This window comes from Pleurodeles waltl, chromosome 6 (assembly GCF_031143425.1).
Source record: "Pleurodeles waltl isolate 20211129_DDA chromosome 6, aPleWal1.hap1.20221129, whole genome shotgun sequence".
Classification (NCBI taxonomy): Eukaryota; Metazoa; Chordata; class Amphibia; order Caudata; family Salamandridae; genus Pleurodeles; species Pleurodeles waltl.
The window spans coordinates 343,341,599-343,360,146 of NC_090445.1; the positions used below are offsets into that span (position 1 = coordinate 343,341,599).

General features: G+C 48.6%; 1 protein-coding gene across 2 annotated transcripts in view; it reads left to right on the forward strand.

Moving 5' to 3' along the window:
- RBM23 (RNA binding motif protein 23) overlaps positions 1-18,548 on the forward strand; it is a 454,647-nt gene that overhangs the window by 329,237 nt on the left and 106,862 nt on the right. For both annotated transcript variants that reach the window (XM_069238236.1, XM_069238237.1), the window contains exons 11-12: positions 10,816-11,014; positions 11,820-11,909. In XM_069238236.1, coding sequence (XP_069094337.1) covers positions 10,816-11,014; positions 11,820-11,909 — 289 coding nt within the window. The remainder of the gene's footprint in view (positions 1-10,815; positions 11,015-11,819; positions 11,910-18,548) is intronic.

Consider the following 18,548-nt stretch of genomic DNA (forward strand, 5'->3'; position numbering starts at 1 on the left):
TGGAACGGACCCCGTTCCGATTCTGTCCTAAATGCCACAGCAAATATCCGTATACAGACCTACATTTGATCTGTAACTTGTGCCTGTCGCCCGAGCACAAGGAAGAGACGTGTGAGGCCTGTCGTGCGTTCCGGTCCCGAAAGACGCTCCGTGACCGAAGAGCCTGAAGGTTGCAAATGGCGTCCACGCCGACAGGACAACGTGGGTTCGAGGAACAAGGAGAAGAAGAGGAAGCCTTCTCCATCCATGAATCGGACTCGGAGGAGTTCGACGTCGAAGAAACCGTGAGTAAGACAACGAAACAAGCACCACACGGGAAAACAGACAAGGCCCAGGGGACGCCACTGCCAACAGGCCATGGCTCAACCCATAAAATAGGTGACCGTCCATCGGCACCGAAAAAGGGCGAACCGGTGCCGAGATCGTCCGACTCGGGTCGAGACACAGGCACGCAGCAATCTCGGGACCGAGAAAGTGCTGCCGAAAAGGGTCGACGCCGAGACAGCGGAACCGAAGCTGCTCGACGCACAGACAGCGGCACCGAGGATGATCGACGCCGAGAAGGCTCGACTACAAAAAAGAGAAAATTCTCCTCGGAGCCGAAAACAAGAAAAGACACAGTTTCGGTGCCAAAACGCCCAGCAACCGAACCGACTGCCAGCTCGTATTCAGAGGAACAATCACTGTCCTCTCAAATGCGCAAACACAGATTTGAAGAAGAGTTACAAACCACTGACATAGACCACACCCAGAAGCGGATCTTCATACAGAGTGGGACAGGGAAGATCAGCACTCTTCCCCCAATCAGGAGGAAAAGGAGACTCGAGTTCCAAACACAAGAACAAACACCACAAGCAAAAGTGGTGAAGAAAGTAACTCCACCACCCTCTCCTCCCCCTGTAACTCATACATCACCGGCACGAACTCCGTCACATTCACCAGCTCATACCACCATGAGCCAAGATGACCAAGACGCTTGGGACCTATATGACGCCCCAGTATCAGACAATAGTCCTGAGTCGTACCCTACCAAGCCCTCACCACCCGAGGACAGCACAGCGTATGCACAGGTGGTAGCTAGGGCAGCAGAATTCCATAACGTGTTGTTACACTCCGAACCTGTCGAGGATGACTTCCTTTTCAACACCCTCTCCTCCACACATAGCACCTATCAAAGCCTGCCTATGCTCCCGGGAATGCTAAGGCACGCAAAACAGATCTTTAAAGATCCTGTCAAAAGCAGAGCGATAACTCCACGGGTGGATAAAAAATATAAAGCACCGCCCACAGACCCTGCTTTTATCACATCACAACTGCCACCAGATTCAGTTGTAGTAGGGGCAGCTCGCAAGAGAGCCAACTCACACACATCAGGCGACGCCCCACCTCCGGACAAAGAGAGCCGCAAGTTCGACGCAGCTGGAAAAAGGGTTGCTGTACAAGCTGCAAACCAGTGGCGCATCGCGAACTCTCAGGCGCTCCTAGTGCAATATGACAGAGCCCATTGGGATGAGATGCAGCATCTCATCGAGCATCTACCCAAAGAATTGCAGAAACGGGCAAAACAAGTAGTTGAGGAGGGACAAAATATCTCTAATAACCAAATACGCTCCTCTATGGATGCAGCGGATACAGCTGCAAGAACAATAAATACTGCGGTAACCATAAGACGGCACGCATGGTTGCGCACATCCGGGTTTAAACTCGAGATACAACAGGCAGTGCTCAATCTGCCGTTCAACGAACAACCATTGTTTGGACCCGATGTGGACACGGCGATTGAGAAATTGAAAAAGGATACTGACACAGCCAAGGCCATGGGCGCACTCTATTCCCCGCAGGGCAGAGGCACTTTTGGCACATTTCGCAGAACACCCTTCAGAGGGGGGTTTCGGGGTCAAGCCACACAAGCCAGCACCTCACAATCAACACCGTCTACCTACCAGGGACAGTACCAAAGGGGAGGCTTTCGGGGCCAGTACAGAGGGGGACAATTCCCTCGAAACCGGGGAAAATTTCAAGGTCCCAAAACCCCTACAACCAAACAGTGACTCACAAGTCACTCAACCCCTTCACACAACACCAGTGGGGGGAAGACTAAGCCAATTTTACAAAGCTTGGGAGGAGATAACAACAGACACTTGGGTCTTAGCAATTATCCAACATGGTTATTGCATAGAATTTCTCCAAATGCCTCCAAATGTCCCACCAAAAACACAAAACATGTCAAAACAGCATTTAGACCTTCTGGAATTAGAAGTTCAGGCATTACTGCAAAAGGACGCAATAGAACTTGTACCACGTACGCAAAGGAACACAGGAGTTTACTCACTGTACTTTCTAATACCAAAAAAAGACAAAACACCGAGACCAATCTTAGATCTCAGAACACTAAACATCTACATCAAATCGGAACACTTTCACATGGTCACGCTACAAGACGTATTACCACTGCTAAAACAACAAGACTATATGACAACCTTAGATCTAAAGGGCGCGTATTTCCACATACTGATACATCCCTCGCACAGGAAATACCTAAGGTTCGTATTCAAGGGAATACACTACCAATTCAAAGTGTTGCCGTTCGGTATAACAACCGCACCAAGAGTATTTACAAAATGCCTAGCAGTAGTAGCTGCACATATCAGAAGGCAGCAAATACGTGTTCCCCTACCTAGACGATTGGCTAATCAAAACCAACTCCCTAACCAAGTGTTCACACCACACAGAGTATGTCATACAAACCCTCTACAAGCTCGGTTTCTCCATCAACTATGCAAAATCACGCATTCTGCCGTGCAAAACACAGCAATACTTAGGAGCGACAATCGACACAACAAAGGGGATAGCCACTCGTCCACAAAGGGTTCAACATTTTTACAAGGTTATACAAGCCATGTATCCGACACAAAAAATACATGCAAAGATGGTATTAAAACTCCTAGGCATGATGTCTTCATGCATAGCCATTGTCCCAAACGCAAGACTGCACATGAGGCCCTTACAACAGTGCCTAGCATCGCAATGGTCACAGGCACAGGGTCACCTTCTAGATCTGGTGTTGATAGACCGCCAAACATACATCTCGCTTCTATGGAGGAACAGTATAAATTTAAACAAAGGGCGGCCTTTCCAAGACCCAGTGCCACAATACGTGATAACAACAGATGCTTCCATGACAGGGTGGGGAGCACACCTCAATCAACACAGCATCCAAGGACAATGGGACGTACATCAAACGAAGTTGCATATAAATCACCTCGAATTGTTAGCAGTATTCCTAGTGTTGAAAGCATTTCAACCCATCATAACCCACAAATACATTCTTGTCAAAACAGACAACATGACAACAATGTATTATCTAAACAAACAGGGGGGAACACACTCGACACAGCTGTGCCTCCTGGCACAAAAGACATGGCAATGGGTGATTCACAACCACATTCGCCTAATAGCACAGTTTATTCCAGGGATCCAGAATCAACTAGCAGACAACCTCTCTCGAGATCACCAACAAGTCCACGAATGGGAGATTCACCCCCAAATTCTAAACACTTACTTCCACATTTGGGGAACACCTCAAATAGACCTATTTGCAACAAAGGAGAACGCAAAATGCCAAAACTTCGCATCCAGGTACCCACACAGGCAGTCTCAAGGCAATGCTCTATGGATGAATTGGTCAGGGATATTTGCATACGCTTTTCCCCCTCCCCCTCTCCCTCTCCTTCCATATCTAGTAAACAAATTGAGTCAAAACAAACTCAAACTCCTACTAATAGCACCAACATGGGCAAGACAACCCTGGTACACAACACTACTAGACCTGTCAGTAGTACCCCATGTCAAGCTACCCAACAGGCCAGATCTGCTAACACAACACAAACAACAGATCAGGCATCCAAACCCAGCATCGCTGAATCTAGCAATCTGGCTCCTGAAATCCTAGAATTCGGACATTTAAACCTAACCCAAGAATGTATGGAGGTCATAAAACAGGCTAGAAGGCCATCCACTAGACACTGCTATGCAAGTAAATGGAAAAGATTTGTTTGCTACTGCCATAGTAATCAAGTTCAACCATTACATGCATCTCCAAAGGATGTAGTAGGATACTTACTACATTTGCAGAAATCAAATCTGGCCTTCTCTTCCATAAAGACACACCTCGCAGCAATTTCTGCATACCTGCAGATTACCCATTCAACTTCACTATTTAGGATACCTGTCATTAAAGCGTTTATGGAAGGCCTAAAAAGAATTATACCACCAAGAACACCACCTGTTCCTTCATGGAACCTCAACATCGTCTTAACAAGACTCATGGGTCCACCTTTCGAACCCATGCATTCTTGCGAAATGCAATTCTTAACGTGGAAGGTTGCATTTCTCATTGCCATTACATCTCTAAGAAGAGTAAGCGAAATTCAAGCGTTTACTATACAGGAACCTTTTATTCAAATACACAAAAATAAGGTAGTTCTAAGAACCAATCCTAAATTTTTACCAAAAGTTATTTCACTGTTCCACTTAAATCAAACAGTAGAACTACCAGTGTTTTTTCCACAGCCAGACTCAGTAGCTGAAAGAGCACTACATACATTAGACATCAGAAGAGCACTAATGTACTACATTGACAGAACAAAACTAATTAAGAAAACAAAACAACTGTTTATTGCATTTCAAAAACCTCATACAGGAATCCCAATATCAAAACAGGGTATAGCCAGATGGATAGTTAAGTGTATCCAAACCTGCTACCTTAAAGCAAAGAGAGAGCTGCCCATTACACCAAAGGCACACTCAACCAGAAAGAAAGGCGCTACCATGGCCTTCCTAGGAAATATTCCAATGAACGAAATATGTGAGGCAGCCACATGGTCTACGCCTCACACATTTACTAAGCACTACTGTGTAGACGTGCTATCCGCACAACAAGCCACAGTAGGTCAAGCCGTACTAAGAACTTTATTTCAAACTACTTCCACTCCTACAGGCTGAACCACCGCTTTTGGGGAGATAACTGCTTACTAGTCTATGCACAGCGTGTGTATCTGCAGCTACACATGCCACCGAACTGAAAATGTCACTTACCCAGTGTACATCTGTTCGTGGCATTAGTCGCTGCAGATTCACATGCGCCCACCCGCCTCCCCGGGAGCCTGTAGCCGTTTAGAAGTAATCTTCAACATTTGTACATTTGTAAATATATTACTTAAACTTTATTTTGTACATACTTATTCATTCCATTGCATGGGCACTATTACTAACATACACAACTCCTACCTCACCCTCTGCGGGGAAAACAATCGAAGATGGAGTCGACGCCCATGCGCAATGGAAACAAAGGAGGAGGAGTCCCTCGGTCTCGTGACTCGAAAAGACTTCTTCGAAGAAAAACAACTTGTAACACTCCGACCCAACACCAGACGGCGGACTATGCACAGCATGTGAATCTGCAGCGACTAATGCCACGAACAGATGTACACTGGGTAAGTGACATTTTCATTTTCTATACAAAAACCTATTGGTCTGGAATTGTCTTTGAGTGTGTGTTCCTCATTTATTGCCTCTGTGTGTACAACAAATGCTTAACACTACTCCTTTGATAAGCCTACTGCTCGACCACACTACCACAAAATAGAGCATTAGTATTATCTCTTTTTGCCACTATCTTACCTCTAAGGGGAACCCTTGGACTCTGTGGTAAAAGAGATAATACCAATGCTCTATTTTGTGGTTGCGTGGTCGAGCAGTAGGCTTATCAAAGGAGTTGTGTTAAGCATTTGTTGTACACACACAGGCAATAAATGAGGAACACACACTCAAAGACAATTCCAGGCCAATAGGTTTTTGTATAGAAAAATCTCTTTTCTTAGTTTATTTTAAGAACCACAGGTTCAAATTTTACATGTAATACTTAAAATGAAAGGTATTGCAGGTAGGTACTTTAGGAACTTTGAATAATCACAATAGCATATATACTTTTCAAATAAATCACATATAGCTATTTTAAAACTAGACAGTGCAATTTTCACAGTTCCTAGGGGGAGTAAGAGTTTGTTAGTTCTTGCAGGTAAGTAAACCACCTACGGGGCTCAAGTTTGGGTCCAAAGTAGCCCACCGTTGGGGGTTCAGAGCAACCCCAAAGTTACCACACCAGCAGCTCAGGGCCGGTCAGGTGCAGAGTTCAAATTGGTGCCCAAAACACATAGGCTTCAATGGAGAAGGGGGTGCCCCGGTTCCAGTCTGCCAGCAGGTAAGTACCTGCGTCTTCGGAGGGCAGACCAGGGGGGTTTTGTAGGGCACCGGGGGGGACACAAGTTAGCACAGAAAGCACACCCTCAGCAGCACGGAGTCGGCCGGGTGCAGTGTGCAAACACACGTCGGGTTTCCAATGTAAATCAGTGGGAGACCAAGGGGTCTCTTCAGCAATGCAGGCAAGGGGGGGGCTCCTCGGGGTAGCCACCGCCTGGACAAGGGAGAGGGCCTCCTGGGGGTCACTCCTGCACTGGAGTTCCGATCTTTCAGGTCCTGGGGGCTGCGGGTGCAGAGTCTTTACCAGGTGTCCGGATCTGAGGAGCAGGCAGTCGCGGTCAGGGGGAGCCTCGGGATTCCCTCTGCAGGCGTTGCTGTGGGGGCTCAGGGGGGGGGCAACTCTGGCTACTCACGGTCTCGCAGTCGCCGGGGAGTCCTCCCTGAAGTGTTGTTTCTCCACAAGTCGAGCCGGGGGCGTCGGGTGCAGAGTAGCAAGTCTCACGCTTCCGGCGGGAAACGCAGTTGTTTTAAAGTTGCTCCTTTGAAACAAAGTTGCAGTCTTGGGTGAACAGGGCCACTGTCCTCGGGAGTTTCTTGGTCCTTCTAGAGCAGGGCAGTCCTCTGAGGATTCAGAAGTCGCTGGTCCCTGGGGAAAGCATCGCTGGAGCAGTGTCTTTAGAAGGGGGGAGACAGGCCGGTAGAGCTGGGGCCAAAGCAGTTGGTGTCTCCATCTTCTCTGCAGGGTTTTTCAGCTCAGCAGTCCTCTTCTTCTTAGGTTGCAGGAATCTGAGTTCCTAGGTTCAGGGGAGCCCCTAAATACAGAATTTAGGGGTGTGTTTAGGTCTGGGAGGGCAGTAGCCAATGGCTACTAGCCCTGAGGGTGGCTGCACCCTCTTTGTGCCTCCCCCCAAGGGGAGAGGGTCACATTCCTATCCCTTTTGGGGGAATCCTCCATCTGCAAGATGGAGGATTTCTAAAAGTCAGTCACCTCAGCTCAGGTTGCCTTAGGGGCTGTCCTGACTGGCCAGTGACTCTTCCTTGTTTTTCTCATTATCTCCTCCGGCCTTGCCGCCAAAAGTGGGGCCGTGGCCGGAGGGGGCAGGCAACTCCACTAGCTGGAATGCCCTGGGGTGCTGTAACAAAGAGGGTGAGCCTTTGAGGCTCACCGCCAGGTGTTACAGTTCCTGCAAGGGTGAGGTGATAAGCATCTCCACCCAGTACAGGCTTTGTTACTAGCCACAGAGTGACAAAGGCATTCTCCCCATGTGGCCAGCAACATGTCTCGAGTGTGGCAGGCTGCTAAAACCAGTCAGCCTTCACGAGTAGTTGGTTAAGGTTTCAGGGGGCACCTCTAAGGTGCCCTCTGGGGTGTATGTTACAATAAAATGTACACTGGCATCAGTGTGCATTTATTGTGCTGAGAAGTTTGATACCAAACTTCCCAGTTTTCAGTGTAGCCATTATGGTGCTGTGGAGTTCGTGCATGACAGACTCCCAGACCATATACTCCTATGGCTACCCTGCACTTACAATGTCGAAGGTTTTGCTTAGACACTGTAGGGGCACAGTGCTCATGCACTGGTGCCCTCACCTATAGTATAGTGCACCCTGCCTTAGGGCTGTAAGGCCTGCTAGAGGGGTGACTTATCTATACTGCATAGGCAGTGTGAGGTTGGCATGGCACGCTGAGGGGAGTGCCATGTCGACTTACTCGTTTTGTCCTCACCAGCACACACAAGCTGGCAAGCAGTGTGTCTGTGCTGAGTGAGGGGTCCCCAGGGTGGCATAAGATATGCTGCAGCCCTTAGAGACCTTCCCTGGCATCAGGGCCCTTGGTACCAGAGGTACCAGTTACAAGGGACTTACATGGATGCCAGGGTGTGCCAATTGTGAAAACAAAAGTACAGGTTAGGAAAAGAACACTGGTGCTGGGGCCTGGTTAGCAGGCCTCAGCACACTTTCAAATCAAAACTTAGCATCAGCAAAGGCAAAAAGTCAGGGGGTAACCATGCCAAGGAGGCATTTCCTTACAGTGTCTAAATGCAGTGACCAGGATATAAAGCAAGCCTTAGATGTGTGGTGAAAGGGTGCATGTACCATTTCACGCAGGCTGCAAATGGCAGGTCTGCAGATACAGTTTGCATGGGCTCCCATGGGTGGCACAATACATGCTGCAGCCCATGGGAGACCCCTGGTGCATAAATGCTCTGGGTACCTAGGTACAATATACTAGGGACTTACGTGGGTGCACCAGTATGCCAATTGTGGGATGTAAAGTTTACCAGCAACCAAATTTAGAGGAGAGAGCACAGGCACACTGGAGTCCTGGTTAGCAGGATACCAGTGCACTACAATCTAAAAACACTGTTGCCAGGCAAAAAGTGGGAGTAGCTATGTAAGAAAGATGCTACTTTCCTACAGTATTGACCATTATTCAGCAGGGCTCTCTAGAGGTAGCTGTGGATGAGCAGCCAAGACTTATCTAGGAGACATGAAAAGCTTATGCATATCACACACGAAAAACCACACAGTGTTAGAAAAACAAAGGTGTTGTATTACAGTAACACTACACTAGATTAAGCCCTGGGGGAAGATGCCAAACCAAATACTAAAATAGTGCAATGCAATGTGAAGTCCCCCACCCAAGGATATGGAGTAGTTAGAGAGGAGCTGGGAGAACTTGAGACCCTTACCTTAGTGACCCCCAGCAACCAGGAGAGCAGAAGCAAGGGCCTGGTATTCCCAAGGGCTAACAAGAGGACTTAGAAAATGGATTGTGCAAGAACAGGGCCAGACCAGATGAAACCAAATTTGGATTCTGAAAGTAGAGGACTTGCAAAAGAAGGGGACAGAGTCCAGTCCACAATGGAGTGTCCAGTCGGGGCAGGAGTCTCTACCTGCCCTTCTGTGGATGAAGATCTGGGTCTACGGGGAAGACGACCAGCTATGGAGTCCAGGAGCTGCAGATGAGTCCTTGGAGCGGTACAGATGGTGTCTTATGTCAGTCACCAGGTAGCAGATGGTCAGTGGCGTAGGAGAACCACCATCAAACCTTGCCAAATGCAAGAGGAGCAAAAGAAGAGTTACAAGGCTGAAGAGAAACTTCAGGGCCCAGGGGACTCGACCGTTGGATGGGAGTCCAGGCTGACTCTCAGCAGTCTGGAGAGTCAGGAGAAGCAGTCTGCAGCCCCCACAGGTAACCCAGTGGCAGGAGGCACTGTGAGTTGCAGTGAGGCCCAACCAGCACACCTGGAGAGGAGTCCCACGTCGCTGAAGCAGCAGAGAGGAGACTGTCCTTGGAAGGATGAAGTGCTGGATTCCTTGGTACTCTGAGTCTGAAGATCCCTTAGAGCAGGAGTCAACAAGCCTTGGTTGCTGCAAAAGTCGCGGTGCACAGGGGTGCTGTCTTATAAGGAGAGGCAATGGCTTACCGTCTCCCCCAAAAGTGGGGGCTGTGTCCAGGGGCGGGCATCTCCACTATCTGGAGTGCCGTGGGACATTGTAACAGAAAGCCTGAGCCTTTGAGGCTCATTGCTAGGTGTTAGTTCTTGCAGGGGGGTTGTGAAGCACCTCCTCTGAGTGCAGGCTTTTTCTGGCCTCAGAGCACAAAGGCTCTCACCCCAGGGGGTCAGAAACTCGTCTCTCAGTGGCAGGCTGGCACAGACCAGTCAGCCCTGCACTGAAGGATTGGGTAAAATACAGGGGGCATCTCTACGATGCCCTCTGTGTGCATTTGTTTAATAAATCCAGCACTGGCATCAGTGTGGGTTTATTATTCTGAGAAGTTTGATACCAAACTTCCCAGTGTTCAGTGTAGCCATTATGGAACTGTAGAGTTTGTTTTGACAAACCCCCAGACCATATACTTAACATGGCCACACTGTACTTACTATGTCTAAGAATGGACTTTGACACTGTAGGGGCATATTGCTCATGCAGCTATGCCCTCACGTGTGGTGTCGTGCACCCTACCTTAGGGCTTTAAGGCCTGCTAGAGGGATGACTTACCTATGCCACAGGCAGTATTTTGTGTGCATCGTATCCTGAGGGGGATTCAATGCGTCTTTGCCTTTTTCTCCCCACCAACACACACAATCTGCAATGGCAGTGTGCATGTGTTGGGTGAGAGGTCCCTTAGGGTGGCACAACACATGCTGCAGCCCTTAGCGACCTTCCCATGTCACATGGCCCTTGGTACCACTGGTACCTTTTACAAGGGACCTATCTGGGTGCCAGGGGTGTGCCAATTGTGGAAACAATGGTACATTTTTAGTGAAAGAACACTGGTGCTTGGGGCCTGGTTAGCAGGGTCCCAGCACACACTGTCAAGTCAGCATCGATATCAGGAAAAAAGTGGGGTTTGGGGGGTGAAGGGGAGGAGGACTGCAACAAGGAGCCATTTTCCTAGAAGTGGGAAAAGCTAATGAAAGACCAGTTTATGTTCATGCAAGCCTAAAATAGGGTGAAGTATGAAAGCTGCTAAATATGTGAGTCAGCATGCTTTTCTATCCATTTAAAACCTTTATTCCTCTCTTCCCCTTATTTCCTTCACAGTTTGCTGAAGCAGAGAGTGCCCGGCGAGCCCTAGAGCAACTGAATGGTTTTGAGTTGGCAGGACGGTCCATGAAGGTTGGGTATGTGACAGACCGGCTGGACGGAAGCTGTGACATTTCTTTCCCAGAAGATGAAGAGGCAGAGCGCGCCAAGGCACTGGAGGCTGCACGAATGCGGCTTGTGGCCAAGCTGGCAGAAGGTGAGAATTGGGTTCCTGGGTTTCTGCACATGGGTTAGGGTTGGCAGGAAAAATCAACGTAATTTCTGGGTAGGAGTGATGGTGGAAGGTCTTTGGGCTGGAGAGATCTCTAAACCTTGGAAAAGACATTGGCCGATCAGTGCTAATAGGATCTGAGAAGTTCCTTCTGCCTATTAAGTTTTTATTTTCTGTTACTTGGAATTTGTGTAGCTCATATCTGCCCTAGTTTTTGACCTCCTGTGCTTTGGGCTTCTTGGCAGACATGTTTCCATTTGAATGTCTGGTTTCATGTGCAACAGAGTTCAGTATGATAGAATACAGTGTTTGTGTCTTCATGTTCTACCTGTGGCATGATCGCCCTGTTTCATTCTTGCTTGTTTTTTTTTTCTGTCACGATGTAGCTCTCCTCATGTTTTCTTCCACTGTTTTTGTTTGTCTACCTGTGCCTTCCTCGATCATATATACATCATCTTGTGCATCTATCTGTACTAGTGTGTGTCTAGTGCCCCATTCTCTATGTATACCACTGTTCCCTATGTCCCCCACCTTGCACATCCTAGAGACCCAGTGTACTCATGCCTCCTGATATTAGACCCATCTCTGCTCTCTCCTGCTCCATCCTCCTGGTGTCTTTCCAGGTCTCCCTTTCTTTGCCACCTGTTTTTTTCCTGGTCACTCTATGCACCCTTTTGTTGGACCATTCATGTCGACCCTCATATCTGTGATCTGTGCCCTTGTCTGCTACTGCCTTGCTGATTTATGGACCCACAGATGCCTTCAGCTGCAATTACCCTCTTTGTTGCAGGATCTGGGATGCAGCTTCCTCTGATGGCACAGGCAGCACTGCAGTTGAATGGAGCCATCCCCCTGAGTGCTTTCAGTCCTGCTCTCACAGGTTAGTGGGTGTGAGGAGAACATTCTACAGGTTGATTGAAGTTTCTTTGTTCAGTGCATTGAAGGGGTTGGTATAACAGGCCTATTGTAAGGAAATGCCTCCTTGGCATGGTTACCCCCTGACTTTTTGCCTTTGCTGATGCTATGTTTTGAATTGAAAGTGTGCTAAGGCCTGCTAACCAGGCCCCAGCACCAGTGTTCTTTCCCTAACTTGTACTTTTGATTCCACAATTGGCACACCCTGGCACCCAGATAAGTCCCTTGTAACTGGTACCTCTGGTACCAAGGGCCCTGATGCCAGGGAAGGTCTCTAAGGGCTGCAGCATGTATTATGCCACCCTAAGAGACCCCTCACTCAGCACAGACACACTGCTTACCAGCTTGTGTGTGCTAGTGAGAACAAAATGAGTAAGTCGACATGGCACTCCCCTCAGGGTGCCATGCCAGCCTCTCACTGCCTATGCAGTATAGGTAAGACACCCCTCTAGCAGGCCTTACAGCCCTAAGGCAGGGTGCACTATACCATAGGTGAGGGTACCAGTGCATGAGCACTGTGCCCCTACAGTGTCTAAGCAAAACCTTAGACATCGTAAGTGCAGGGTAGCCATAAGAGTATATGGTCTGGGAGTCTGTTTTACACGAACTCCACAGCACCATAATGGCTACACTGAAAACTGGGAAGTTTGGTATCAAACTTCTCAGCACAATAAATGCACACTGATGCCAGTGTACATTTTATTGTAAAATACACCACAGAGGGCACCTTAGAGGTGCCCCCTGAAACTTAACCGACTATCTGTGTAGGCTGACTGGTTCCAGCAGCCTGCCACACTAGAGACATGTTGCTGGCCCCATGGGGAGAGTGCCTTTGTCACTCTGAGGCCAGTAACAAAGCCTGCACTGGGTGGAGATGCTAACACCTCCCCCAGGCAGGAGCTGTAACACCTGGCGGTGAGCCTCAAAGGCTCACCCCTTTGTCACAGCACCGCAGGACACTCCAGCTAGTGGAGTTGCCCGCCCCCTCCGGCCCCTGCCCCCACTTTTGGCGGCAAGGCCGGAGAAAATAATGAGAATAACAAGGAGGAGTCACTGGCCAGTCAGGACAGCCCCTAAGGTGTCCTGAGCTGAGGTGACTCTAACTTTTAGAAATCCTCCATCTTGCAGATGGAGGATTCCCCCAATAGGATTAGGGATGTGACCCCCTCCCCTTGGGAGGAGGCACAAAGAAGGTGTACCCACCCTCAGGGCTAGTAGCCATTGGCTACTAACCCCCCAGACCTAAACACGCCCTTAAACTTAGTATTTAAGGGCTCTCCCTGAACCTAGAAACTAGATTCCTGCAACAACAAGAAGAAGGACTGCCTAGCTGAAAACCCCTGCAGAGGAAGACCAGAAGACAACAACTGCCTTGGCTCCAGAAACTCACCGGCCTGTCTCCTGCCTTCCAAAGAACTCTGCTCCAGCGACGCCTTCCAAAGGGACCAGCGACCTCTGCACCCTCTGAGGACTGCCCTGCTTCGACGACGACAAGAAACTCCCGAGGACAGCGGACCTGCTCCAAAAAGACTGCAACTTTATCCAAAGGAGCAGCTTTAAAGAACCCTGCAATCTCCCCGCAAGAAGCGTGAGACCCCGACTCGGCTGGTGGAGAACCAACACCTCAGGGAGGACCCCCGGACTACTCTACGACTGTGAGTACCAAAACCTGTCCCCCCCCCTGAGCCCCCACAGCGCCGCCTGCAGAGGGAATCCCGAGGCTTCCCCTGACCGCGACTCTCTGAAACCTAAGTCCCGACGCCTGGAAAAGACCCTGCACCCGCAGCCCCCAGGACCTGAAGGACCGGACTTTCACTGCAGAAGTGACCCCCAGGAGTCCCTCTCCCTTGCCCAAGTGGAGGTTTCCCCGAGGAAGCCCCCCCCTTGCCTGCCTGCAGCGCTGAAGAGATCCCTTGATCTCTCATTGACTTCCATTGCGAACCCGACGCTTGTTCTAACACTGCACCCGGCCGCCCCCGCGCCGCTGAGGGTGAAATTTCTGTGTGGGCTTGTGTCCCCCCCGGTGCCCTACAAAACCCCCCTGGTCTGCCCTCCGAAGACGCGGGTACTTACCTGCTGGCAGACTGGAACCGGGGCACCCCCTTCTCTCCATTGAAGCTCTGCGTTTTGGGCACCACTTTGAACTCTGCACCTGACCGGCCCTGAGCTGCTGGTGTGGTAACTTTGGGGTTGCTCTGAACCCCCAACGGTGGGCTACCTTGGACCAAAAACTGAAACCTGTAAGTGACTTACTTACCTATGAAAACTAACATTACTTTACCTCCCCCAGGAACTGTGAAAATTGCACTAAGTGTCCACTTTTAAAACAGCTTATTGTGTTTTATGTGAAAAGTATACATGCTAATGAAATGATTCAACGTTCCTAAAATACTTACCTGCAATACCTTTCAAATGAGATATTACATGTAAAATTTGAACCTGTGGTTCTTAAAATAAACTAAGAAAAGATATTTTTCTATAACAAAACCTATTGGCTGGATTTGTCTCTGAGTGTGTGTTCCTCATTTATTGCCTGTGTGTATGTACAACAAATGCTTAACACTACTCCTTTGATAAGCCTACTGCTCGACCACACTACCACAAAATAGAGCATTAGTATTATCTCTTTTTGCCACTATCTTACCTCTAAGGGGAACCCTTGGACTCTGTGCATGCTATTCCTTACTTTGAAATAGCACATACAGAGCCAACTTCCTACATTGGTGGATCAGCGGTGGGGTACAAGACTTTGCATTTGCTGGACTACTCAGCCAATACCTGATCACACGACAAATTCCAAAATTATCATTAGAAATTGATTTTTGCAATTTGAAAAGTTTTCTAAATTCTTTAAAGTCCTGCTAGGGCCTTGTGTTAGTCCCTGTTAGCATTTCTTTTAGAGTTTAAAAGTTTGTAAAAGTTTGAATTAGATTCTAGAACCAGTTTAGTTTCTTAAAAAGTATTCCAACTTTTAGAAGCATAATGTCTAGCACAGATGTGAATGTGGTGGAACTCGACACCACACCTTACCTCCATCTCCAGATGAGAGAGCTAAGGTCACTCTGTAACATAAGAAAAATAACAATGGGCTCCAGACCTACCAAAGCACAGCTCCAGGAGCTGTTGGCAGAGTATGATAGAGCCAACCCCTCTGTGGATAACACAGAGGAAGATGATAGTGAACTGGAGGAAGAATCCCCTCCACCAGTCCTATCTAGGGAGAACAGGGCTTCTCAAGCCCTGACTCCAAAAATAATAGTCAGAGATGCTGGCTCCCTCACAGGAGGGTCCAACCTCTCTGAAATCACTGAGGATAACTCCAGTGAAGAGGACATCCAGTTAGCCAGGATGGCCAAAAGATTGGCTTTGGAAAGACAGATCCTAGCCATAGAAAGGGAAAGACAAGAGATGGGCCTAGGACCCATCAATGGTGGCAGCAACATAACTAGGGTCAGAGATTCTCCTGACATGTTGAAAATCCCCAAAGGGATTGTAACTAAATATGAAGATGGTGATGATATCACCAAATGGTTCACAGCTTTTGAGAGGGCTTGTGAAACCAGAAAAGTGAACAAATCTCACTGGGGTGCTCTCCTTTGGGAAATGTTCACAGGAAAGTGTAGGGATAGACTCCTCACACTCTCTAAAAAAGATGCAGAATCTTATGACCTCATGAAGGGTACCCTGATTGAGGGCTTTGGATTCTCCACTGAGGAGTATAGGATTAGATTCAGGGGGGCTCAAAAATCCTCGAGCCAGACCTGGGTTGACTTTGTAGACTACTCAGTAAAAACACTAGATGGTTGGATTCAAGGAAATGGTGTAAATGATTATGATGGGCTGTACAATCTATTTGTGAAAGAACACCTATTAAGTAATTGTTTCAATTATAAACTGCATCAGCATCTGGTGGACCTAGGACCAATTTCTCCCCAAGAATTGGGAAAGAAGGCGGACCATTGGGTCAAGACTAGGGTGTCCAAAACTTCCACAGGGGGTGACCAAAAGAAAGGGGTCACAAAACCTCCCCAGGGGAAAGGTGGTGAGACAGCCAAAAATAAAAATAGTAAAGAGTCTTCTACAGGCCCCCAAAAACCTGCACAGGAGGGTGGGCCCAGAGCCTCTTCACAAAACAATCCTGGGTACAAGGGTAAAAACTTTGATCCCAAAAAGGCCTGGTGTCGAAACTGTAGTCAGTCTGGACACCAAACTGGAGACAAGGCCTGTCCCAAGAAAGATACCACTTCTAACTCCCATCCAGCTAAAACTGGAATGGCCAGTCTCCAAGTGGGATCAACAGTGTGCCCAGAGCAAATCAGGTGTCACACTGAAGCTACATTAGTCTCTGAGGGTGGGGTGGATTTAGCCACACTGGCTGCCTGGCCCCCTAACATGCAAAAATACAGGCAGCAGCTCTTAATTAATGGGACAAGTGTAGAGGGCCTGAGGGATACAGGTGCCAGTGTCACCATGGTGACAGAGAAACTGGTCTTCCCTGGCCAATACCTGACTGGACAAACTTATCCAGTCACCAACGCTGACAATCAGACTAAAGTACATCCCATGGCTATGGTAACTTTAGAGTGGGGAGGGGTCAATGGCCTGAAACAGGTGGTGGTCTCCTCAAATATCCCAGTAGACTGTTTGCTTGGAAATGACCTGGAGTCCTCAGCATGGGCTGAGGTAGAACTGAAAACCCATGCAGCCATGCTGGGTATCCCTGAACTGGTGTTTGTCAAGACTAGGGCACAGTGCAAGGCACAGGGTGAAAAAGTAGAGCTGGAGTCTGGAAAAATGGCCCAGCCTACCAAGAGAAAAGGAAAGTCAGCTGGGAAACCAGCTGCAACACAACACCAAAAAGAGAACCTCTCTGCTCAGGAAGAAGTTCTGCCCTCTGAGGGAACTGAGCCTATGGAGCTGGAACCTTATCAGGTTGAGCTCTTGGGCCCAGGGGGACCCTCAAGGGAAGAGTTGTGTAAGGGACAAGAAACCTGTCCCTCTCTTGAAGGCCTTAGGCAGCAAGCTGCTGAAGAGTCCAAAGGCAAGAAAAATGGAACACATAGGGTCTATTGGGAAGATGGACTCCTGTACACTGAGGCAAGAGATCCCAAACCTGGTGCAACTAGGAGAGTGGTAGTGGCTCAGGGTTTCAGAGAGTTTATTCTGACCTTAGCCCATGATATTCCCCTTGCTGGGCATTTGGGACAAACCAAGACGTGGGAGAGGTTAGTCAACCACTTCTACTGGCCCAATATGTCCCAGAAGGTTAAGGAGTTTTGCCTCTCCTGCCCCACCTGTCAATCCAGTGGTAAGACAGGTGGGCATCCAAAGGCCCCCCTCATTCCACTTCCAGTGGTGGGGGTCCCTTTTGAAAGAGTGGGTGTGGACATAGTTGGTCCACTAGAACCTCCCACAGCCTCAGGAATTATGTATATCCTGGTAGTAGTGGATCATGCTACCAGGTATCCTGAAGCTATTCCCCTTAGGTCGACTACTGCCCCTGCAGTAGCCAAGGCCCTCATTGGTATCTTTACCAGAGTGGGTTTCCCTAAGGAGGTGGTGTCTGACAGAGGTACCAACTTCATGTCAGCATACCTAAAACACATGTGGAATGAGTGTGGAGTGACTTACAAATTCACTACACCATATCATCCACAAACTAATGGCCTTGTTGAGAGATTCAACAAGACATTAAAGGGCATGATCATGGGGCTCCCAGAAAAACTCAAAAGGAGATGGGATGTCCTCCTGCCATGTCTGCTTTTCGCTTACAGAGAGGTGCCTCAGAAGGGAGTAGGATTCTCACCCTTTGAACTTCTGTTTGGCCACCCTGTAAGGGGACCACTTGCTCTTGTTAAAGAAGGCTGGGAGAGACCTCTTCATGAGCCTAAACAAGACATAGTGGACTATGTACTTGGCCTTCGCTCAAGGATGGCAGAGTACATGGAAAAGGCAAGTAAAAACCTTGAGGCCAGCCAACAACTCCAGAAGTTGTGGTATGACCAAAAGGCTGCACTGGTTGAATTTCAACCAGGGCAGAAAGTCTGGGTTCTGGAGCCTGTGGCTCCCAGGGCACTTCAGGACAAATGGAGTGGCCCTTACCCAGTACTAGAAAGGAAGAGTCAGGTCACCTACCTGGTGGACCTGGGCACCAGCAGGAGCCCCAAGAGGGTGATCCATGTGAACCGCCTCAAGCTCTTCCATGACAGGGCTGATGTAAATCTGTTGATGGTAACAGATGAGGACCAGGAAGCTGAGAGTGAACCTCTCCCTGATCTCCTCTCCTCAGACCCTAAAGATGGCTCAGTAGATGGAGTGATCTACTCTGACACCCTCTCTAGCCAGCAGCAGTCTGACTGCAGGAAGGTCCTGCAGCAGTTTGCTGAACTCTTTTCCCTAACCCCTGGTCAGACACACCTGTGTACCCATGATGTGGACACAGGAGACACCATGCCTGTCAAAAACAAAATATTTAGACAGTCTGACCAAGTTAAGGAAAGCATCAAGGTGGAAGTCCACAAGATGCTGGAATTGGGAGTAATTGAGTACTCTGATAGCCCCTGGGCTAGCCCAGTGGTCTTAGTCCCCAAACCTCACACCAAAG